Source organism: Symsagittifera roscoffensis, chromosome 4 (genome assembly GCF_963678635.1).
Source record: "Symsagittifera roscoffensis chromosome 4, txSymRosc1.1, whole genome shotgun sequence".
NCBI classification, from domain to species: domain Eukaryota; kingdom Metazoa; phylum Xenacoelomorpha; order Acoela; family Convolutidae; genus Symsagittifera; species Symsagittifera roscoffensis.
Genome location: NC_087065.1, coordinates 27,662,556 through 27,688,950, shown reverse-complemented (window position 1 = coordinate 27,688,950; position 26,395 = coordinate 27,662,556). Strand labels below are relative to the sequence as shown.

The window sequence follows — 26,395 nt, the reverse complement described above, 5'->3', positions numbered from 1 at the left end:
AGTTTTTTTATATCTAAGTTTAAAAAAATTTAAAAAATCATAAAAAACGCCACATCTCGAAAACCAATAACCCCAAACCTCGAAAAGCAAAAAAATTGAGCCGTCATATTTGGATGGCAGACTTGCAACCCCGGAGTGTACGCTGACAGCTGCCCGGATGTCACGTTTGGGTAGTTTTTTATATCTAAGTTTTTTTAACAAAAAAAAAATCATAAAAAAACGCTTGTCTCGATTACCAGAAAGATTTGAGCAGTCATAATTGGCAGTCAGAGTTGCAACCCCTCAATTTATAACCTGGCCGTACCCCTCTATAGGATTGAAAATTCCAAATTGGGTTAATTTTTTTAATATCTAAATTTAAAAAAAAAAAATCATAAGAAACGCCATATCTCGAAAACCAAAAATATTTGAGCCGTCAAACTTGGACGCTAGATTTGCACTCTAGATTGACAACTTCAAAACTAATCAAGCAAATTTTGAAACAAAAATTTTGATAGTTTTACGTTGCAAATAGGAAAAAATTCAAGAGTTAAAGCATTCGAGCTCCAACAGATTTTGAAACGCTGACTTGAGTTAACTTTACAACCCTTGCAATGTTTTGGCCTTCTAACCGACCAGCATAGAAACTTCTTAAACATGTGCCAAATGAAGTTTCTTAAGCGTTTTAATATACGATATAGCTAAAACGTGCAAAAACACTTTCGTTAAACATGCAAAAAATAATACGTTGAAAAAGTTTAAACATGCAAGAGTTCTCTTAAACATGTCAACTTTTTAAGCATGTGTCACATGAACTCCCATTAAATAGCAGACAGAAAGATAGATTATGCATTTCAAAAAAATTCCAGATACATTGCGAGTTGAAAAAATTCTGAAATCGAGCTTTTTATCATTGTACTGATGTTTGAAACAAATATATATTTTTTTCGGTTCATTTGATGAACTAAAAATGCATCAGCTGTGTTAACTTTTTACTAAACAAAAGTTAAAGCAAATATGATATTATACGACTACCGCAGGCTACCGAGTCAAAAGCGCCACCGAAAGTAGCACTTATTTGCGACTTAGGTTGGAAAAACATAAAACTCCTACTAATACACTTCGCTTCGCAAGTGTAAAAACAACTATGTCAGTATAGTTAGGCACATAAAAATTAAATTACCCCATGAAGTCTCACCTTAGAAGTCTTGTCGTTGCATTTACTAAGTTAGAATTAAAGCTATAACATCCAATTTTATAACTCAAAAAAAATTGCCAGAAAACAAAAATATGCTTCATTCAAAAACAAAGTGCAAATTGGTCGAAATTACCAAATAAAATCAATACACTATTTTCGGACCACGATAAATGTTATAGTCCTTCCATATCCAAAAACTTGAAATATCCATAAATCATATGACAGCTGTTGGAATATCGACCTCCATAGAAACGTTTTCATCAGTCGAACATAATTCGCTTTCGTCGCCCAAAATTGCTTCAATCGGTACTAGTTCATACTTGTCATTTTGTTCAGCCAGATTCGCATTTTCGGACATTGCAACTGGTTCAGATTTAGTCTTTTCGAAATCAGATGATGAGGCGGTGTTGCTCTTTTCTGTTCCCGAGGAAAGGAAATCTTCGAATGCTTCTTCGTTCAGTGCGATTATGGGATATATGCCAAATTTGATGCGTTTGTCAATAATAGCAGCGCCGTTGAGAGAGAACTTCACCACCTAAAAACCATATATCGAAAGATCTGCTACGCAGAGTCAAAGCAGAGGCTTTGCACCACCTGCGATACAACACAAAAACAGCATGGCAAGCTAGAAAAAAATTTGAAAAAAAAAAGAAAAATCTAAATCAACCAAAATTCCATACATTTGTCTCGATTTGTCTTGCGTAAGTTCATCAAGAGGAAAACATGCCAGATAAGATCATTGCAAGTTAGATAAGCATCGAAATGAAACTTACTAAGCTGCAACCAAGCTGAAAAACTTAAGCAGACACCTATTGAGCCAAAAAACGTTTTCACTTAGTACAATGCTAATTTAAATTATCCGGAAAAAATGCATTAAAATTGAAAAAAAAAACAAATTCTGAATTGACGGTCATTTATAATGCAAAAATGCTCAAAATTTGATTCTTGCATTAGTAAAAAGTTGAAGGATCTTGTTAACTATTCCCCCCCCCCCCCCTATGGTACCTTGTAACGAATCTCTCCCCCCCTATAAAGAGAAATTGATCAGTTAAGCATATACGAATTGAGTACCTTGTTACGAATCTCCGCCCCCCTTCAGTGCAATAGGGGGGATTGATAACAAGATCCGATAAATAAATCACCTTTGCATCCTGAGTCACTCCAATTAGCACTCTGGAATCTGGTGAAAAAGCTACGTGTCTAATGGCTGATATTGCAACATTTCCGGTCGCCCTCAAGAAATTAATCCTAAACTTCTGGGGGTCGGGGTCACTTTTCAAGTCCATCACCATTATGCGGCCGTCTTGCAAACCCAGAGCCAGCAAACGCCTGGTTTTTGGCTGGAGGGCTAACTTCATGAACCAGATCTTCGAAGCCGTCAACTCGTACTGGAACAGTATGCTACACAAGCTCTTCACTGTATTGTCTTCGGTTCTCGTTGTCTGATCGGTCCAAGCTGCGATGTAGTTCTCAGAGCTCTTTGATATTATGATGTCTTTTGTTAGAAATTTGACAGAGTCGACGTAGTTTTTGTGGATAGATTTGTTCACAAGTTGAGGAAAACAGACTTGGAGAGGCAGCTGAGGTTTGCGGTGGTTGTCGTATCTACAACACTTTTGGATCAAGTTAACATAACTCCCTTCAGATAGACCAAGTTAAGGTCTTCCACCCCAGCATTTAATTCCTATTAAATTTCCGAAGCGCTACATGTAAAATGCTTGATTCTGATTGGCAGAAGATCCCCTACGTAGAACCAAGTTAACATCATCATCCGCAAAGGTTTGGATGGTGGTGGTTAGGAAGGAGGATGTTAACTTGGTTCATATTTTTGAATAAGATGCTTTTACGCTTTTAAGAAAGACCAGAGAATGGTTCGATAAATTTTTCAAAATTCAATTTTACTCTTTTTAATAACTCTTAACTGTTTTTTCCGGATTACGGCTCTTTTCCAGTTTCCCGATCTTTATTTTTTTTGTGAAATTCATTATATGAAAGTCTAGTTAAAAAGAATTCATGTTATAAACAGCATTGAAACGTTTCAGTGTGAACAAATTTTTAAATCAATTCTTACATGCGAAATGGCGTATGCACTATTTTTGAACAGCTTTATATTTTAATTTTACAAGGGGATGGGAAACTGGAAAAGATTCCAGATTGCTTGTGTCATTATCATTCGAAATGATTTATTCGCAGCTTATGATTAAATAGGACGAAGCTTATGGCGTGTAAATTATCCCCAGTTGGCAATTTCTAAACCCCAAAAACTGTATAAAAAACGATCGCAGTTGAAAAAACTTTTCAATTTTGAAATCAAGTCATCACTAATTTTCAGATGAAAAAGAAAACTTCCGTCAAACATGGCTAGTCTAAGATTAAGAAATTGACCCGTTTTTCGCCATTTTTTTAATCACAACATTCGATTTGATTTAACTACTCCAGTAAACTTGGAGACAAACCGCGATACCGAAACATAAGCAAAGCTGTACTTCGCAAACAAAAGCGACAAGCAGTAGCTTCAAAAGGGTTTTAAAAAAGAAGAAAAGCAAACAATAACATTTCTTGGCAAAATATTAAAGGAAAATGGAAACTAAATTCCCTCCAAGAGAATCGAACCACATGGATTGATCATCCAACCAAACTAACCAACACAACTGTACCACTGACGCTTAGAGAACCAAAAAATTAAAAGACCAGCCACTGATAAAGCGGAGAACACAAGCTACTAAACTGCCAATACTATCACTAACCAAAACTAGCACTTTTATTAACGAGTTGGATTAGAAAAAAATTGGATTCCTAACATAACAATGCTCTCAAGCTCATTTGTCAGGTCATAGAATTGGTTCAAAACTGGACATTGTTGAGCATCTCAAGGCCGGTGTCCGGTTCGTATTCTCAAAAAAATCGAGTATTTTATTTCTGCCTCAAATGTAACATGTTAATTCTAAACATTCTAAAAACCTAGCAAACAGGCAAGTGTCAAGAAATTCCAGGAGCTCGAAAAAATGATTGTATTTTTTGAACAGTTTTCAATTTTTGATTTTCGAACTTTTGAAACTTCAATTATCTTATATTATTGATAACTTTTTGTCAAATTTGATAAAACTGGAGCATTAGGTAATTTAATTATGTGCCTTTAGGAGCACAATTTTCCTTCCATAAAACAAATAAAATGGAATTGATCTAAAGAAGAAATCAAAACTCAAACCGCGAAGAATTACACTTGAGCGTGGACAAACTTCAAAACTTTAACCCAAAAAAACTTCAGTACTAAATAAGTGATAAATTACTTCATTAACACTTCATATGTACAAAATTATTGCGCGAAAAATTAGCTGTTAAAAATAGAAGTTAGAAAAAGGCAACAACAAACATAGCGAGTTCCAAGTGTTTTTAACAAAACTTAAGCTAATTGTTCTCTCATTCATATTCTCTTTACTTTGTACTTCATTCTATTTTTCTATTTACTTTGTACTTCATCCAACTTACCTGAAAAAATTAAGACTGATCACTGTCTAAAAATAATAAATAACTATTGCTAGTCTCCCGCGTACAAACCTACCTTCGTTTCATGCTGGCACTTGCTTCTTCTTTGTACACATACGAATACTCCAAAGCATCCTTGTACTTTTGGTCCGAAATATCCCACAATACCAGACTGTTGTCCATACCACTTGTCACTAATTTATTTCCCTTGTCAGGTGACCAATCAAGTGTTAGTATTTCACTCACGTGACCGTATAGAGCGGCTGATGTCAATAACAACACTTGAACGGAGCTGAAAATATTCCAAACACGGACGGTCAAATCTTTAGACACACAAGCCACAATTTCGGGTAACTTGGGATGAACTGCAATCTCGTTGATGCCTTGTCCCGCTGCAGATTCAATAGCATACAATGATTTCCCTTGACGGACATTGAGAACTCGTAAGGTTCCATGGAGTCCCGCGCAGACCAGTACTTTGTAATCATGTTCAGAACCGTCTTTTCTTTTGCTTCGAATCCGAGTAAACTTGATACTATAAAATTCGTCGCCATCAACGTCTTCGAAAACGTTTCTCAATAGTAGTTTGCCTACAAAAAACGTATAGAAACTTCATCAGTAACTTAAACTTAAAAGATTGAGCACTATTCGTTTGTCATAAACTTAATTTCTTCAGGTTATTCAATGAACACTTCAATCAAGGCATTCAGTCCCAAAAGTTACTACAAACACAGAGTTATGTGCAAACTCACTTCCCGGAGCTTCAGTCGTGACATAAATGCACACGTTCTTCCCTCCTGACGTTGCCACCAGATACTGTGGGTACTGCCCTAATACCTCCCTCTGTTTCTTGCCCTTATCCAACCGCTTCTTCGCTTCATCAGTCAACACCTGTTGGTAATCAGACGGGTACATATCCCACTGATTCAAATGCTTCTTCGAGGCACACAGACTCTTCAGAGCTCTAATTCTCTTTGTCTCCCTTGCCAAATTTTCCTTCAGTGCTTCCCGTTCCTCTTGGGTTCCCATTGCAACCTCCTCGCCGCTGATTGGCGGCAGTACGTATGGCGCAATGTCGACAGCAAATAGTGGCATTTTGTGGGGTTCTTGGATTTGGCAATCATAGTTCGCAACCAGGTCTCCCTTCCGCATAGGTCGTGCTCTTAAAATAAATCAAGTTTTGATAAAACCCAATTAAATATTCAGTAAAACTTGCAGAAGCAGAGATTATTAGTAACTCAAAACTTAGACTATTTTAAATATATATAGCTCACCTGGAAACTTTGGGTATATTTTCACGAAACGAAAGAGAGAAGTTCTCTAAATTGTCCTCCACGTTATTCACAGCACCAGGTAACTTGTCACCCTTTCCCGCCACAGGACTTGACCTGGTTGAACTTGAAGCGCTACTGTTTCCACTGGAAGCAACAATTTGGACTGGTTTCTTCCTGGTTCGTCCGCCGGATATTGAATTGTTTGTGGATTCTGTCGCGTCCATTTGATTTACATTTTCAGGTATTTCAGAAAAGATGTTCGGGTTCTCGCACACATTTTCAAAATCAGCAGAAGAATCCATGATCAAAATTCACTAGAAAACTATGCTTGTTGTTCCAATGATTCGAAAAACGTGGAAGAGCTTTGTATTCTGGTGTATGTTAGTTTTTTTCTTTTTTGTTTTCCACGCAAAATCAGGTAGCACAAATAATTATCGGAATGGGTCGAGTGAACTATCATATTAAAGCCTTTTTTAGTCGTGATTCGAACGATATTAAAAAACTTCGAAAAAATTTCTGTGTCGAGGAATACCAGTTTGAAATTTTTGATCTTATTTCAAGCTGGTAAGGTGAGGCAAAGCAGACTTACAAAAGCTTAATATAAGCCGTGATAGTTTGGTTTTACTCAAGTAAATTTGATTTTAATTTAGGGAATTTGGGAATTAGCCAATTTGGGAATAAAAAAACTGCAAAACTCAAAAACTTGCAAAAAAAATTGGAATTTTTAATTTTTTAAACAACTTTTTTTTTCCCGTTTTTCTTGTCATTTTTCTAAAAAAAACTGTTTTCCTGTTATCCAATTGGCCTATTTCACTATGAAAGTCGAATACGCCTAAGTTTTAATTTTTTTTCGTTAAGATTTTTTATCACAACACGCAGAAAAAACGACACTAACTTGAAAAAAAAAACACAATTTTTTTATATATTTTTTTCAAGACTAGGGTCGGAAAGTTCTGTGCTACTCGCACGAAAACCGGCTATCCTTGTTATAAATTGGTTTCATTGTATTTCTACATAAAAAATCGCATAATAACACCAACTACATGGAGCGTGCTTATTTCTCACAAAACTCCGTTGCAAATAAGACGATACCCAAAGGGAGACTTATTCAAGGATAGCCAGATACTGTGCAAGGTCGTTATTTCTGCGTGGTGCGATTAAAAAACCTGAACGAAAAAATAAGCTTAGGCATATTCAACATGCGTAGTAAAATAGTTTTAGTAGAAAATAGATTAGAAAAACGAAAAAGTGGTAAATTCAACAAATGCAGAAACTTTTTGAATTTTGAAGTTCTTGATTCCCAAATTGGCGCTAAAACCAAAAACTAATTTCACGGCTTAAATTAAGCCTAAATAGACTTTTTAAGCCCGCTTAGCCTCACCTTATCAGCTAGAAATTAGAACTGATTTTGCGTGAAAAACGAAAAACAAACTAAAACTCACCCCTGATACAAAGTTTGTCCATATTTTTAAAATGGTTGGAACAATAACTCCGAAAGCTATAATATGATTACAAAAATTTCGAAAGCTATAAGATGATTCTACTGTAAGAAACTGCTGAAATCATACCTGTAAGAAAAAGGACAGACTTCAACGCAGAGGTGAAGCAGAGCTTCGCACCACTAGTGATAGGAAAATGAATGACTATCACAACCTGCAGATAATCCGACAAATCAAAGTAAAAAACTTTATCAAAAAATTTGCAAAAATATCCAAAACTTGGAGCTGAAATAACTGCACCTTCGCAAATTTTAAAGCGAGAGGCGAAGCAAAGTATCGCACAACATACAAAAAAACCCATACGTAATATGACAAATCAACCGAAAAAATAAATATTAGCCATAAAATAAAGTAAAAATGGTCCTAAATTTGTTTTTGAATGAAGAAGTAACAAAGCTGACAAATCTTGAGATATATAGCGCCAAAAATATTTTTAACTTAAAAACTCAAAACGTTTTTCAAGCCACCTCAAAACACTTAAATTTTTGCTCCTCAAACTTCTCAAAAAAAAGACCTCTAAGCCGATATATTATAAGTCGAAACCTTTTAAGCCGAATAAGGAGGAAAAAACGAAAAACAAAAACTGATATACTAAATTCGGAGTTGGTAAACTTGCAACCAGCAATAAAAAAATTCGAATAGAACTGGCATTTACAAAAGAGATATGCGTAAAATATATCTGTTCTTCTTTCCGTTAGTTGATGAAATATATATGACCAAAATTTCAGTCACCCTGTGAACCAAGGTATTTACGGGAACAAAGTCTTGTACACGATTGCAATATACCCTTTGCTTATCGCAAGAAGAACATTCCGCTAACATCAATTTGAATAATCTACAAAAATCAAATTGAATCTAATGGCAGAGCAGATTCAATATTACCAACCCTCTCTAAGAAACTTAACTTACCTCTAGTGAGAATCCCAAATATGTTTAAGACGTTTATTACCCAAGTTTGAAAGACGGTTCCACATGATTAAACATTCCTCATCGCAGGTTCAATATCATGACACATTGAGCCACTGCCAAAAAATCGCCTTTACCATGAGAATACTATCGAATCTTAGACAGCTCTAGAACGTTTTTGACCATTGAAAATGCTGAGAAGCTTTGGATTCCAGACTTCTAGTTTTTTGTTTTCCACGGAAAATTAGGAACCGCAAATAATTATTGGAATGGGTCGTGTGATATTTCATATTAAAGCCTTTTCAGCCGTGATTCAAACGACATTTAAAATTTTTCTCAACTTCGAGAAAAACCGGTTTAAAATTTCGAGCAAGTAAAAACGATCAAGAAACGTTCGTTATCTGAAAACTTTAGGCTAACAAATCTTGATTTTCCCTAAAACAAAAACAAGTTATCGCTTCCTAGGCAAAAATTTAGCGCTAACTAGGGAGTAAAAAAAAACGTGAAAATCTTTTTTGATTTTTTTCCCGTTTTTTCTGCATTTGAAAGAATGATATCGAATCACACTGCGCACAAACAACAACTTCAATTTAAAATAATTTAAATGTGTGTAATTTTTTATGATTATGATCGGAACATTCTGTGCTCCTTATGCAGCAACCGGCTATACTTTTTATTGTTTGTACTTGAATTCCGTAGACGTTAAATTATCATTTCAAGTTCATGTAGATTTTACTAAGAATAAACTACGAAAACAGTGTGAGACCATTTCGAGAATCGTCACTAGATTTGAAAACGATTTTTATTTCATTACTACAGGTTAAACATTATATCAAGTTTAAAAAACGGAACCATTGTGTATGGCTCCACTAGTTATGCTTACTTTAGTTTTCTCTTAACGATAAAAAACTTAGCGCTTAAAATTTATTTTTAAACGAAAAAACAACAGCTTACAACCGTATTTTTTTACTGAAAAAGTTCTTGATTAAGCATGAGCTTTTTGTGTACGAGTTCCTACAAAAGATTATGCTATCCCCTGCTGAACCACAATTAGAAAAAACTTTGAATTACCTTTTTCAGTTTGATGCTTTAAATTACAGAATAGATTACCCAACTGAAAAAGTTAAACACAGAGAGCTGCAATAAGTCATAGACTCAAAAAATGTTAGTTTACTTCACCACAACTGTTTCCTTTCAGGTGAGCTTGACATTTTATTCCAACCAGATATTCAGACAATTACCCATTATCTTCGTGATTTTATATTTTAAGTAATGAAAAACTTTGCATTTTTTGCTATTAAGTGACTTGTTTTCTTTTTCATTTCTCTGAGTATTATACAGGCCTGATATTCCTAGTTTTCTATTTTCCAGTTTTCTATTTTTATTTGGGTTTTGATATCGTTTCTGATGATTTGAAGACCTTGCTGAGCCTTGTTTACTGGTTAATATTGATTGAGCTCAGTTGGGTGCCCAACGTCCAACTAGCACCCATCCAATACTATTGTTGTCAGAGAGACTTTAAGAACGAGGTAAAGTTAGTAGAGGCAGTTACCGCCCAGTGCACCAAGTTCACATTTTACTTAAGAGCCGACTCAGGAGGGCTACGAAAAGCTAGTTTCAGTTTGTAAAACTGGGCATTATTGCGGCCTTCAGTTAAGTAACTAACCGTCTATTATTTGTATTTCTGCAATAAAAATGCGATATGCAACTCTGGTCAAAATTTTTTTGTTATCAAACAATATTTTTTTCAATCTTTTTTAAAATATTTTTGATAATTATTTAATACATTATTAATATTACTTTTTGTGATTTTCTTGGTGTCTTCTCCAACATTAACAGTTGTTTTTGCTTGTCACCGATGTCTCTGAAATCAGAGCAGCACCTAGCATCCCATATGAGAACGTCAGCCGTTCTCTCAGAGTTGCATGTTATTTTGATTAAGTCATGTTCAATGCTGTGTAATTGATGGGATGAGAAAAAAAAATACTTCTACTTTTCAGATTCACACACCAACTCAGAAACGGATTAAATGTTATTCTTATGAGTTCTGCATATTAAATCTGATGTAATATGTCAATGCGAGTCTCCGGGATTCAAAATCTGGCACTTGGAACAACCGACCAAACCGCGCTTTTCATGCCCGTTAGATCAACTGGTCCAATTACAATCTGACCAATTGAGGCCAGGCCGCCTTGATATTATTGCATTTTTGGAGTCTATTGGGCTTATTGAGGCAAAACTGCGATTTACTGGCGTTGACTATTCATCAGCATTGGTTTCTGCATAATGACTTCTCAAAAAAATTTACCGAGGAAAAATATACAATATTTTCAGATGTACAATCTTGTAAGCTGAGATACTAAACTCAATGAAAAGGAGTCAGAACGCTAATTGGCGCTATGTCTGTTCCAACCCATACACAAGTCAATAGTTTATTTTACGCTAATTTAGACAAAAAAGCTCCCAAAAGTAACCGTTCCATCAAAACAAGCTAACTGACAAATAATTATTTCATGGCAAATATATCAATATTTCAGATATTCATCAGCAAGCAGAAATTAGAAAGGATAAATTAAGGGCACGCTATATAGCCACTCACCGTCCACCCTTATTAGGATTTTCAATTTACTCAAGCAAGAAATATTATACGAAGTAAACAAGAGATTACAAGTATAGATTACAAGAAGTATAAAAGAGTACACAAAGAGGCGAAGTACACAAAGAGTTCTCTCAGAGTTGCATGTTATTTTGATTAAGTCATGTTCAATGCTGTGTAATTGATGGGATGAGAAAAAAAAATACTTCTACTTTTCAGATTCACACACCAACTCAGAAACGGATTAAATGTTATTCTTATGAGTTCTGCATATTAAATCTGATGTAATATGTCAATGCGAGTCTCCGGGATTCAAAATCTGGCACTTGGAACAACCGACCAAACCGCGCTTTTCATGCCCGTTAGATCAACTGGTCCAATTACAATCTGACCAATTGAGGCCAGGCCGCCTTGATATTATTGCATTTTTGGAGTCTATTGGGCTTATTGAGGCAAAACTGCGATTTACTGGCGTTGACTATTCATCAGCATTGGTTTCTGCATAATGACTTCTCAAAAAAATTTACCGAGGAAAAATATACAATATTTTCAGATGTACAATCTTGTAAGCTGAGATACTAAACTCAATGAAAAGGAGTCAGAACGCTAATTGGCGCTATGTCTGTTCCAACCCATACACAAGTCAATAGTTTATTTTACGCTAATTTAGACAAAAAAGCTCCCAAAAGTAACCGTTCCATCAAAACAAGCTAACTGACAAATAATTATTTCATGGCAAATATATCAATATTTCAGATATTCATCAGCAAGCAGAAATTAGAAAGGATAAATTAAGGGCACGCTATATAGCCACTCACCGTCCACCCTTATTAGGATTTTCAATTTACTCAAGCAAGAAATATTATACGAAGTAAACAAGAGATTACAAGTATAGATTACAAGAAGTATAAAAGAGTACACAAAGAGGCGAAGCTGCGCTTCGCGAACACTTGCGAGAACATGACCAAAAAGCAGCTCTATCAAGTGACATAAGAAAAAGCAGCAATCAGCCTCTAATCAGTCTCTAGGCTTAGCAAAAACGCGAGTTAGCAAAAATCTGCGAACTAGCAAATTTTTAGTCTCACGCACTAGCCATTCAGCCACGGATGATTGAAAACCCCAAAAACTAGCCATCAATAACGCAGCTATATATTTTAATCAATTGCCAATTCGGTGCAGCAAAAGTAGCACCAAAAAGATACAATTTTGCATGTAATAAATCGCAAATCATAAAGCCACATTAAGTATAAACTATGCATTTTAAAAAATTGTGAGATATATTGAGTTAGGAAATTTCTGAAACCGAGATTTTAGTATTGTTGTTTGAAACAAATAGCTTTCTTCGGTTCACTTGATGAATTATAGATGCATCAAATGTGTAAAGTTATAACTATTCGAAGGTCAAAGCACATGTTATCAATAAGCTGTAAAGGTGCAACAAATTGTCAATTCGAAGCAGCAAATATTGTTGCTTTAAGTCACAACAGTATTTGTTGCTTTAGGTCGCAAGTGTAAAAATATTTAACTTGTGGTTACTCGATTGGTAAGCAGTAAATCTTATGATGGGATTCGTTTAAAGACAATTGGTGTTTTAGGATGATACTTTAGTGATATCAAATACTCAATCAACATAATAATTAATCACTTTTTTTTTTCATTTTTGATGAACTTTGCTTAGATTTATGTCGAAATCTTGAAATTTTTGAACCTCATAACTTGGCTTGAGAACAGGCATCAATTTATGGCGCGTAGCAAAAAAACGACTGAATTAAATCTTATTTTAAAAAAGATTTTTCGCAAAAAAGACTGAAAAAACCTCGAATACCTCGAAACCAATAAGGTCAGAGAGACCATATCTTGCACCAGACTCTCAACCTACATCAGTACTTAGATAAGCATCTAACCACAAGGTCTTTGATATTTTGAAATGAAATTACTATGTCAAACGTTCTTTCATACCTATTAACTTGAGAAAGCAATCAGAAAAAGACAATTTGCTCAAAAAGTAGGTTTCTGAAATACATTTATCTACTCGGCAGATTTAAAGCCTATGCAGCTTCATCATGATACCTTTCAAGGGGATTTTGAAAAACGGTTGAAATTGAACATTACTTTTACAAAAATATAGTGAATCAGATCTGCGTTTCCCAAAAAAATATTAGCTTTTAATTTATGCACAAAAACGTTCAATTCATTTGTAACAAACTTCCTGTATTTAAAGGCATCAGATCATTTTCAATTGAAATAGTTAGTAGTAATACGCATCTTTTTTTTCAACTCGGGTATTTTCAGTTTTTATGACCAAAAAAATCTACTCTATATTGGTTCTATACTCTATACTCTTCTGGTTTTCAATGACTGTTCTGAAAAAGGAACTAGGTTTCAAAAAACTTGTTGAATTAAAGTTGTTAACCAACCGCCTAGAGAAATTTAAAACATCATAAATCAGCACACATCATACTATAGTTTCTTTTGAACATCATACGCAATATCTTTTTTTTGAGATTAAAAAATGATGTTTAAAGAAGAGCAGTGATTAAACCCATAAACATCTTGTGGGTATGACTTGATGAGCGAAGTTAAGCTTACTGTCGACCATAACACCTGGGTAATTACACGAACTTTTGAGACATTATACTCTCTTTGATTTGAGTTAGCGTATTGAGCTGAAACGAAAAATTGACAATTGTTAGATTGAGTTGCAAGTCTGTCAGGCATGCGCTGCTTGACACAAATTGCAAAAAGAATTAATTCAGATCACTGCGCCGCTTCAAGCATATCAGCAAGGCATGTCAGAAAGAGAAGAGGACCAATAACCGATCCTTGTGGAACAGATACATTGACTGGTTTCCATTCTGAAACAACAGTATTAACAACAAATTGATATGTCTTTCTCCAAAAAAAGAAGACTTATGAAGAAGTTAAAATAGGTTGACCTCAAAACGTTGACTTTCCTTTTAGGATGGAACTAATTTTTTTGACACAGAAACGAAGCTGCGCTTGCACCACTTGCGATACAAATATGAATGAATATGAAAGTCAAACGGAAAAAAATAAAAAGAAATGTTTATAAAAATTGCAACAAAGGCCCAAAATATCCAGAACAAAGTTGCCTGCACAATTAAAACGTTACAAAGAGTTTTGTAAAGGCTATACAGCAGCCAAATGAACAAAAAAATGCTTTGTCGTCCAAGCTAACGCAGCATAGGGTTCAAAGCAACTGGGTCCAAAGCTGAACCATCGAGCTACGGGAACTCAGCCAAAATTAAACAGACGCATGATTATCCGAAAAACCACAACTCTAGTTAGCAAAAATGGGCTCTGCCGAATTCGAAATGCAAATCTTTGCTGTCTCATGCAGTTCTTTTACGTCATCGCCAGATGCTCGATTAAATTTGAACTTATAATTAATAAGCGTTAACAAATCCGAAAAAACCTGAGAAGAAACCCTTCAAAAGAAATTCCAAACTTATAAAAAAAACTCCCTTAAAAGCCCTTCCCCACACAAATCACACACACGCGCACAAAACTTTTTTCGGACAAAATTATAAATCCAATAAAAAGACGAAAAAACGAAATTTTCACAAATCGAGCTGGTAAAATTACAACCAATGTGAGAAGCAAAAATCGATTCGGCCGGTCTTTTTAAATGCTAAAAACTACTGCAGTTAAAATTGTTAACAGCTAAGATTAACGATTCTTAATGTGGCAACTAAGCCAAAAAAAAAACAAGCAGACGAGTGTTAGGCCAAATTATTTTTGAACCGGAACATTCACCGTTTGAAAAAAAGAGTCCTATCAGATTCGAACCCGAGTCTACTCTATACTGGTCTATACTCTATACTCCTCTGGTTTTCAATGACAGTTCGGAAATAGGAAGTAAATCATTCAAAAAACTTGTTGAATGAAAGTTGTTAACCGACCATCTAGAGAAGTTTACATTATCCTAAATCATCAGACATCATACTATAGTTTCTTTTGAACATCATACGCAATATCTTTTTTTTAGATATAAAACGATGTTTAAAGAAGCGCAGTGATTAAACCTATAAACATCTTATGGGTATGACTTGACGAGCCAAGTTAAGCTTATTGTCGACCATAACACCTGGGTAATTACACGAACTTTTGAGACAAGTTACTCTCTTTGATTTCAGTTAGCTTATTGTGCTGTAACGAAAAATTGACATTTGTTAGCTTGAATTGCAAGTCTGTCAGGCATGCGCTGCTTGACACAAATTGATAGAGGAATTATTTAAGATCTCTGCGCCGCTTCAAGCATATCAGCAAGGTATGTCAGAAATAGAAGAGGACTAAGAACCGATCCTTGTGGAACAGATACATTGACTGGTTTTCATTCTGAAACAACAGTATTAACAACAAATTGATATCAAGTCTTTCTCCAAAAAAAGAAGACTTACGAAAAAGTTAAAATAGGTTGATCTCAAATCATCGACTTTCTTTTTAAGATGGAACTAATTTTTTTGACACAGAGGCGAAGTTGAGCTTGCACCACTTGCGATACAAATATGAAAGTCAAACGGAAATAAATCAAAAAAACAATTTGTTTATAAAATTTGCAACAAAAGCCCAAAATATCCAGAACAAAGTTGCCTGCACAATTTAAAAAATTAAAAAGAGTTTTGGGAAAGCTATACAGAAGCAATATAGTCAAAAAAAGTCCATTCTGCGAAGCTAAGCAGACTAAAATAAGCAGACAGACAATAATCTAAATTAGCCAATGTTTTCGAATTGCAAAAACAAATAAGTCTCAACTGGAATCGGACAAATGGGCTTTGTCGTCTAAGCTAAAGCATAGGGTTCAAAGCAACTGGGTCCAAAGCTGAACCATCGAGCTACGGGAACTAAGCCGACAAAAAAAAACAGACGGAAGATAATCCGAAAAAGCATAACTCTATTTAGCAAAAATGGGCCCTGCCGGATTTGAAATGCAAATCTTTGCCGTCTCATGCAGTTCTTTGATTTCAGTTAGCTTACTGTGCGGTAACGAAAAATTGACTTTGTTAGATTGAATTGCAAGTCTGTCAGGCATGCGCTGCTTGACACAAATTGCTAGAGGAATTATTTAAGATCTCTGCGCCGCTTCAAGCATATCAGCAAGGTATGTCAGAAATAGAAGAGGACTAAGAACCGATCCTTGTGGAACAGATACATTGACTGGTTTTCATTCTGAAACAACAATATTAACAACAAATTGATATCAAGTCTTTCTCCAAAAAAAGAAGACTTACGAAAAGTTAAAATAGGTTGATCTCAAATCATCGACTTTCTTTTTAGGATGGAACTAATTTTTTTGACACACAGGCGAAGTTGAGCTTGCACCACTTGCGATACAAATATGAAAGTCAAAGGGAAATAAATCAAAAAAACAATTCGTTTATAAAAATTGCAACAAAAGCCCAAAATATCCAGAACAAAGTTGCCTGCACAATTTAAAAAATTAAAAAGAGTTTTGGGAAAGCTATACAGAAGCCAAATAGTCAAAAAAAGTCCATTCTGCGAAACTAAGCAGACTAAAATAAGCAGACAGACAATAATCTAAATTAGCCAATGTTTTCGAATTGCAAAAACAAATAAGTCTCAACTGGAATCGGACAAATGGGCTTTGTCGTCTAAGCTAAAGCATAGGGTTCAAAGCAACTGGGTCCAAAGCTGAACCATCGAGCTACGGGAACTAAGCCGACAAAAAAAACAGACGGAACATAATCCGAAAAAGCATAACTCTATTTAGCAAAAATGGGCTCTGCCGGATTTGAAATGCAAATCTTTGCCGTCTCATGCAGTTCTTTGATTTCAGTTAGCTTACTGTGCGGTAACGAAAAATTGACTTTGTTAGATTGAATTGCAAGTCTGTCAGGCATGCGCTGCTTGACACAAATTGTTAGAGGAATTATTTAAGATCTCTGCGCCGCTTCAAGCATATCAGCAAGGTATGTCAGAAATAGAAGAGGACTAAGAACCGATCCTTGTGGAACAGATACATTGACTGGTTTTCATTCTGAAACAACAGTATTAACAACAAATTGACATCAAGTCTTTCTCCAAAAAAAGAAGACTTACGAAAAAGTTAAAATAGGTTGATCTCAAATCATCGACTTTCTTTTTAGGATGGAACTAATTTTTTTGACACAGAGGCGAAGTTGAGCTTGCACCACTTGCGATACAAATATGAAAGTCAAAGGGAAATAAATCAAAACAACAATTCGTTTATAAAAATTGCAACAAAAGCCCAAAATATCCAGAACAAAGTTGCCTGCACAATTTAAAAAATTAAAAAGAGTTTTGGGAAAGCTATACAGAAGCCAAATAGTCAAAAAAAGTCCATTCTGCGAAACTAAGCAGACTAAAATAAGCAGACAGACAATAATCTAAATTAGCCAATGTTTTCGAATTGCAAAAACAAATAAGTCTCAACTGGAATCGGACAAATGGGCTTTGTCGTCTAAGCTAAAGCATAGGGTTCAAAGCAACTGGGTCCAAAGCTGAACCATCGAGCTACGGGAACTAAGCCGACAAAAAAAAACAGACGGAAGATAATCCCAAAAAAAGCATAACTCTATTTAGCAAAAATGGGCTCTGCCGGATTTGAAATGCAAATCTTTGCCGTCTCATGCAGTTCTTTGATTTCAGTTAGCTTACTGTGCGGTAACGAAAAATTGACTTTGTTAGATTGAATTGCAAGTCTGTCAGGCATGCGCTGCTTGACACAAATTGCTAGAGGAATTATTTAAGATCTCTGCGCCGCTTCAAGCATATCAGCAAGGTATGTCAGAAATAGAAGAGGACTAAGAACCGATCCTTGTGGAACAGATACATTGACTGGTTTTCATTCTGAAACAACAGTATTAACAACAAATTGATATCAAGTCTTTCTCCAAAAAAAGAAGACCTACGAAAAAGTTAAAATAGGTTGATCTCAAATCATCGACTTTCTTTTTAGGATGGAACTAATTTTTTTGACACAGAGGCGAAGTTGAGCTTGCACCACTTGCGATACAAATATGAAAGTCAAACGGAAAAAAAATCAAAAAAACAATTTGTTTATAAAAATTGCAACAAAAGCCCAAAATATCCAGAACAAAGTTGCCTGCACAATTTAAAAAATTAAAAAGAATTTTGGGAAAGCTATACAGAAGCCAAATAGTCAAAAAAAGTCCATTCTGCAAAACTAAGCAGACTAAAATAAGCAGACAGACAATAATCTAAATTAGCCAATGTTTTCGAATTGCAAAAACAAATAAGTCTCAACTGGAATCGGACAAATGGGCTTTGTCGTCTAAGCTAAAGCATAGGGTTCAAAGCAATTGGGTCCAAAGCTGAACCATCGAGCTACGGGAACTAAGCCGACAAAAAAAACAGACGGAAGATAATCCGAAAAAGCATAACTCTATTCAGCAAAAATGGGCTCTGCCGGATTTGAAATGCAAATCTTTGCCGTCTCATGCAGTTCTTTGATTTCAGTTAGCTTACTGTGCGGTAACGAAAAATTGACTTTGTTAGATTGAATTGCAAGTCTGTCAGGCATGCGCTGCTTGACACAATGTGCTAGAGGAATTATTTAAGATCCCTGCGCCGCTTCAAGCATATCAGAAAGGTATGTCAAAAATAGAAGAGGACTAAGAACCGATCCTTGTGGAACAGATACATCGACTGGTTTTCATTCTGAAACAACAGTATTAACAACAAATTGATATCAAGTCTTTTTCCAAAAAAAGAAGACTTACGAAGAAGTTAAAATAGGTTGACCTCAAATCATCGACTTTCTTTTTAGGATGGAGCTAATTTTTTTGACACAGAGGCGAAGTTGAGCTTGCACCACTTGCGATACAAATATGAAAGTCAAACGTTTATAAAAATTGCAACAAAAGCCTAAAATATCCAGAACAAAGCTGCCTGCACAATTTAAAAAATTAAAAAGAGTTTTGGGAAAGCTATACAGAAGCCAAATGTTCAAAAAAAGTCCATTCTGCGAAACCAAGCAGACTAAAATAAGCGGACAGACAATAATCTAAATTAGCCAATGTTTTCTAATTGCAAAAACAAATAAGTCTCAACTGGAATCGGACAAATGGGCTTTGTCGTCTAAGCTAAAGCATAGGGTTCAAAGCAACTGGGTCGAAAGCTGAACCATCGAGCTACGGGAACTAAGCCGACAAAAATAAACAGACGGAAGATAATCCGAAAAAGCACAACTTTATTTAGCAAAAATGGGCTCTGCCGGATTTGAAATGCAAATCTTTGCCGTCTCATGCAGTTCTTTTACCTCATCGCCAGATGCGCCGGATGGTCGATTGGATTTGAACCTATAATTACCAACCGGTAACAAATCCGAAAAAAAACTGAGAAGAAACCCTTCAAAAGAAATTCTAAATTTATAAAAAAAAGTCCCTATAGGGCCCTTTTCCCACACAGAGCACACACACACATGCGCACGAAAACTTTTTTCGGACAAACTTATAAAGCCAATAAAAAGGCGAAAAAATGAAATTTTAACAAATCGAGCTGGTAAAATTTCAACCAATATAAGAAGCAAAAATCGATTCGGCCGGATTTTTTAAATGCAAAAAACAACTGCAGTTAAAAATGTTTACAGCTAAGATTAACGGTTCTTAGATGTGGCAACTAAGCCGAGAAAACAAACAGACGAATATTAGGCCAAATTTTTTTTGAACCGGAACAATTACCGTTTGAAAAAAACTAGTCCTGGTCAGATTCGAACCCGAGACCTTTGCCGACCCAGACGTATTCTTTAGCACCAAGCTAAGTGTGCAGGAGACACTCAAAAATTGAATTCATTATGAACAATGGTACCACTAGTTCAAGGAGTCTAATGAGTCTTGTGGACAAAGTTGTTTACGGGGAAAAAGTCTAGTACCCGATTGCAATAGCCTTGCTATCGCAAGGGTAATAAGAAAACTCCAGAAATCAGTTGAATTGTACGAAACTTTGTTTCGCCGTAAATCAAATTGAGCCAAAGGGCAAGCTTGGAACTAATTCTATCTGTGAAGTTAAATCAAGACATGCGGTAAATTGAGTTGAGTAACCTCGTTCTTAAAAAACGGTACAAAAATGCCACACAATGCAGGTTCATCAGAAAATATCACAGACCGAGAATTATCAATGGCTTATTTATGATGGAAAAACAATTGCTAAGACGTGCAACTTTTCACAAGAACGCCGCAACGGAAATGGTGCAACCACTATGAAGCCTACCACCTTAAACTGTATCACCAAATCCTACAACCTGTGAGCGCACAGAGGAGCCGAATGACCCCAGCTGAAAAATAGTCCCGAGGGGGCCTGAGCAAATAGTCTGGCAAGCTAAGGGTACAGCAGGGATACTTATTACTCATTTTTTATACATAAACAAAAATATGTTTGAATGAATAATAATCTTTATCAATGATACTGGAACAGCAATATTTATCATTATTAAAATCCTGAAAAATGACAGATATCGTCTTCATTAATGGCAGCTTAGTAGCGTTGCAGAACGAATCTTCAGCAAGGTTCGCCTCAATAATCTCCATAAGAAATGCGAACTTAAATGAGGTTTTAGCTCGCCATTGCAGCAAGATGCCATCCTGCCTGAGTTCATTTAACTACAAGGACAAAATGCATTTTCGCGATAAATCATTTGCAATTACAGCTTTTTAAAGGCTAGTCTTATGGTCGAATCTATTCTTCTCCTGTTTTATAATTTAAATTTATGTCAAACTTGATGACAGAAGAGTCAATATCACAAAAATTACAAGCGCAACATGAGAACATATAAAGAAAACTCAACCAACAAAAAACAAAATTACTAGCGGACATTAAAAATAATTTCGAAACATATAGAGTACGTGTGTGTGAATCTAACCCAACCGACGACGCCTGCAATGAAAAAATCCCCGAAAAAAAGCGAAACAGCGAAGTTTACCGGTTAAAAACCTCCCGATGAAAGAAACTTGGTCACACCAGCATTATGTAACCTACCTACCACATTTATTCCCAAAAACATCACAGGACAATCAATTGACATCAATCCAGCCCGATCAACATTTGTTCATACTCTGAGAATAAATTTTCCCACTGTATCGAAACCAAGTTATTAATCCACTAAACAACAGGTTATTATCTTCTTGACTGGAAAAAACGTAAGAAAAAACACAAAAACTATGTATTTTAGTTTTTGGTCAACTAAGAGATAAAAAAAACGAAACAAGGATAAAACAAAAACAAAAGTCGCAGTGGGTATATAACCAATTGAATACTAAAAACTTTAAATAAATAGCAAACTTCTCATCTCCTACTTCTGCAAACCATAAGATCTTTTTTTTTTTTTAAAATCAAGTATCCTGGAAATATTTCGATCAGAATTAGAAATCAAACAAATAGCAGTGGCGTTAACTGAGACATGTTGCAATGAAAATACAAAAATGCGCAAAATTTAATGAATATCATATAATTATTGCTAGCAATAGGGCAAAGAGGTGAGGAAGGAAAGCATATCAAGAATCAACACGAATATCAACTCATAAAGCGAACAACAAACAACCATTTACAAATTCTATCAGTCAAAATTTTGACTGAAAAAGAAAAAGTGATTCTAAATTTATTATATAAATCGCCAAAGTTTGGAACAGATGAAACATTGGACATTTTAAAAGAACACATACTGGGTGCATAGAAAAAATCAAACAAAACTGAAACACATACCTGATTGACGATAAAAAAAACAAGGAAAATTTTAAGCACTCTTAAAAAGGGTTAACAACATAGCGGCTAAAACAGCTATAAAAACATTTTCAGAGGATTTTGGAAAAATTTAAATAATGGACAAAAAGCAAAATTGTTAATCAAGTCAAATAACACCAATTTCTAATAAAATAAAAAAGAAAGTCAAAAGACAGCTAATTTTTTTTCCAATTCGCTAAAGAAAGTGATGATGTTCACATTAAACACAGAAAAGAGTTTGACCTCGACACAAAAAACGATTACTTTTTAAATATTGGGAAGAATTAACTGCAAGCAACCGATGAAAATAGAAACAAAAACAAGGCCAATTTTATGATTTAAGAAAACAAGAAACGAAACTTATTCTAAAAATCAAGGTTTTGAAACCAGAACATCAGTGGACTTGGAGGGCTGTAAAACGTTTCTACTTGGAAAAAAGAACGCCGCTGTTTGTGGGTATCTTGCGAAGCTTTTAAATCGTTGCTTCGATGAGCAGAACTTTCCTCAAATTTTGTAAGTGGCAAGAGCAATATCGCAATTCAAGTGTGGAATTATCACTGTGGAAAAAAACAGATCAGCCTCGCTTCTTCCAGTAATAAAAAAAGTGCACGAAAAATAAGTATCTAACAGATTGACTAACTTTACATCAAAACACAAAAATTTTGTTAACACATCAGCTTTAGTATCAATCAGAAAATCAACAAGAGACGCAAATTTGGATGTTTTCGAGAATAATTCTAACACTAGTGCTTTAATTGATTTAAGCAAAGCATTTAACACTGCTGATCGCTCATTTCTTCTAGTAAAATGTTATCGCTTTGGTTTTCGATACCCAATACATGGTATCATGCTTGAAAACAGATAGAATGTTGATATTGAAGCTTAAGTGAAGTGTATTGGAAACAGAATAGAAAGCACTCTAAAAAACACAGCGCCGAAGCGGAGTGCCACAAAACGTGCAAAGCCATCCAAGTGAAACACATGAGCGCATAAAAATAAATGTTGCCCTCGTATTACGCAACATAGGCGCTACGCGCAATACACCGAAGGCATAGAAACTGAAGCTAAAACCAAACAACTTGAACAACTAATAATTGAAGAATAACAGTTCTAGAACAAAAAATCGTACTAATACATGTATACACCAAAATTTTGCTATATCGAGAAAGAGCCTGAAATAACAGTTCTAGAACTAAAAATCGTACTAACACATGTATAGGTTAAATTTTTGATATATCAACGAAGCTCATAAAATAACACTTCTAGAACTAAAAATCGTACTAACACATGTATACACCAAAATTTTACTATATTGACAAAGGGCCTGAAATAACAGTTCGTGAGCTAAAAATCGTACGAACACATGTATACACCAAAATTTTGCTATATTGGCAAAGATCATGAAATAACAGTTCGAGAGCTAAAAATCGTACTAACACATAAATAAGCAATAAAAAAATAAATCAATACATAAATAAATAAATTAATACATAAATAAATACATAAATAAATAAATAAATAAATAAATAAAAGCTAAAGTGAAATGTACAAATAATTAAATAGACATGAAAAAATATATATGAACAAATAACCAAACAAACAGACCCATAATATAAATAAATGAAAATAAATAAATTAAATAAATACACACGCAGAAATAATAAAAGCAAAACTAAATGAAAGAAAGAATAATTAAATAAATAAACAAAACACGTGATAAAAATAAACAAAAATAAATATGTACATACATAAATTATAAATAAATATAAGCAAACTAAACATAATTAAATAAATAGAAGAACAGATAATTAAATAAATAAAGATGAACAAATAAAGAAACAAACATACGCAATCACGTGACATAGCGCGATATAGTCCAGCCCACATGATAATTGATAACTGTGGACGTTATTTGTCGACACTTGACAACAGACAACATTAAAAAAAAAACCGTTACACGATACCATAACACCTTGACTAAAGTCTTCGGTGTAAATATAAGATGACTTAGTCTTATAACATAAACAGAAAGTGTTCAATTATTTGAAAAAAACTCAATCAGACTTGGTAAATTAACAAACTTGTGAAATTTCAGTTTAAGTAAAAACTGTTCAAATTGAAAAACCCGCGCTCCAAAAAGTGAGCCATTGAAAACCCTACAAGATAAAAAATGACGTTACAAAAACGGAAAACGAACCGACAAAAACTAGGGCGAAAAGCAAGAACCCGAAAAAATGAGACATTTTTATTGAAAAGATGATTACAACCTGAAACGGGCTTGAACTAATTACATGCTAAAAAATAGACTTTCAGTGGTACCCTGGAAGTGATGATCCGGTGGACAAAGTTGTTTACGGGGAAAAATCAAGTACGCGATTCCAATACCCTTGCTTATGGCAAGGGTAAACAACATATACATGAAATGATAAACAGATTGTCAACACTCACAGGTGAAATTTATCTTTAAGTTGAAAATTATCATTAGTTAGCACTAAGTTTCTAAATCTAAACTCACTAATTAAATTATATAAAGCTTATATTCAACCAATTTTTCTATATGGAGTTTTCATATGTGGTCTGGCAAACAAAAATGATTTGAAAAATGTTGATGAAGTGCAGAACAGAATTTTAAAAATTCTGTTTAACTTAACATGGACACTCTGCGAATCACCAAAAAAAATAATTACAGACTATTTACTTAAGAACTACACATATGAGATAACGAAGACCTTAGCAAAAGTAAAAAGAAAAAGCACACTGCTGACAGTATGTTTTCCCCTGACTTTTCTAGTCAGGGGATGAAATTGAATAATGTTTTTTTTTTGGAGATAAATAGAACAAAAAGGCTTAAGACTAAGAAAAAGGGAGATGACTACCAAATCAGAACAATTATCTATAAAGTCAAAAATTTGTTTAAACTTTTGATTTATTTCAATAAATCAATTTTGGAGGATATTAAGACGATAACTTCAAGAAAAATAGAAATTTAATACATGATTTTCGAGATCTTTATCTAAAAGATAAAAGATTTTGGAATTATTTTGTAAGGTATAGTCACAATTTTATACCTACAATTTTAGCCGCAAAAAAATTTCACAGAAAAATTGTATTCGACTTTTGGAGCACTTTGAATTTAGAAAATCTTTAACGATTGACAGTTTTTGATAAATTAACCCAATTTGAGAAAACTGAATCAATGGGTAATTTTAATCTAACTAGCAAACCTTAAAAGTGATACGACTTATGGAAACTAAAATCTTTTAGCGCAATTTGCTCTTTTGTGGACAGCATCATTTACTTTTCTTTTTAGCAAATATCGAGCTGAAGTTGAAAATAATAAGTCTAAACTGTAAAAAAAAAAACATTAAAGAAAAATTTAATCACTAGTTAAAGAAATGCCTTCACTACGTTCATTCTGGATCATTAATTTGAACATAGCCAACAGACAGCTGAAAATATTCAAGGAACGCAATGAAACAGAAAAAACATCGACTTTTTAAAAAAAAAAAATCAACTTTGGAATTTCAAAGAAACAAATAGCTGCCCTTAGAGCTCTAGAACATTTCATGATTGCCACTTTTACGATACAATTGACCCAATTGGAGAAAGTGGATCAATAGTTATCTTTGTTAAATTTCGCTGGGACATCTGAAAATTAAATTACACTTTGGAAACTAGAAGTCGATCACGTTTTTCGTGACCTTTACAATTTGGCTGATTGATAGTGGAGTTTGCCTTCCTTTTAACAAAGGAGATGAACTCAACTTAAAAAGAAATCAAGTCAAACCGCTAAAAAGTAAATACGAGCCTAAACAGGTTTGACTTAAAAAGAAATCAAGTCAAACCGCTAAAAAGTAAATACGAGCCTGAACAAAGGTCGCGAAAAATCATCGCGACCTATATAAGAGTCTGAACTACGTTCGACTCTCAAAAAACAACGTTTCAGAACTCAAACAGCAAAAAAAATTAGCGCAAGCAGACGCGGGAAAAAAAAGAACACTCTTAAACACAGAGGTGAAACAGAGCGTGTTAACACTTGCGATGCAAAAAGCACATTTCCCTACAAAATAGTGAATCGGAAAAAAGGCAGAAGTTAAAAAATTCTGAGAAACTAAGTTCTAAAAATTAACCTGAAAAAAGTTAGTTAAAGAATTAGAGCTACGAGAGTTTCATGTTTTTTCGAAAGATGTTCATAAACAGGCTTCAAAAATGGAAATCATTTACCTAGCGGCAACAAAGGTGACAAACTTTGGGTCGAAACCTGCTGAGAAGAAAACGAAAATGTTCTCATAAAAGATTTCTTAAGTTTTAGAAAAAATTTCTATCCATCCAAACTGAAACACATAATCACATACAAGCATATGTTGCCCTCGAAATACTCAATATAGATTGACTTAGTCCTATAACATAAGCCGAAACTGTTCAAATAATTTAAAAAAATCAAACTTAGTAAATTTACAAATTGTTGAAGTTTCAGTTATGGTAAAAACTGTCCAATTTGGAACAAAATCCAAAAATTAGCCAATAAAAACCTACCAGATAAGAAAGTGGCGTTCAAAAAAATGAAAAATTAACTGACAGAAACTAGGGCGAAGACCAAAAGAACCCGAAAAAAATTTTGAAGAACTTTTGGAAAAATAACTACTACCTGAAGCGGGCTTCAACTAATTACTACTTAAAGGATAGTATTTTTAAATGAATTTCCACGAAATTGAGC

At 34.4% G+C, this 26,395-nt stretch overlaps 1 protein-coding gene across 1 annotated transcript; it reads right to left on the bottom strand.

Annotated features, from left to right (window-relative positions):
* Window positions 1–1,066: 1,066 nt before the first annotated feature.
* LOC134843875 (uncharacterized) lies at window positions 1,067–6,311 on the bottom strand. The gene is made up of 5 exons (XM_063860191.1): window positions 5,938–6,311; window positions 5,416–5,825; window positions 4,740–5,253; window positions 2,320–2,782; window positions 1,067–1,712 (listed from the first exon to the last, which is right to left on the bottom strand). Exons 1-5 carry the CDS (start codon window positions 6,237–6,239, stop codon window positions 1,392–1,394), a joined length of 2,010 nt encoding a protein of 669 aa, XP_063716261.1. The 5' UTR covers window positions 6,240–6,311; the 3' UTR covers window positions 1,067–1,391.
* Window positions 6,312–26,395: the final 20,084 nt, after the last annotated feature.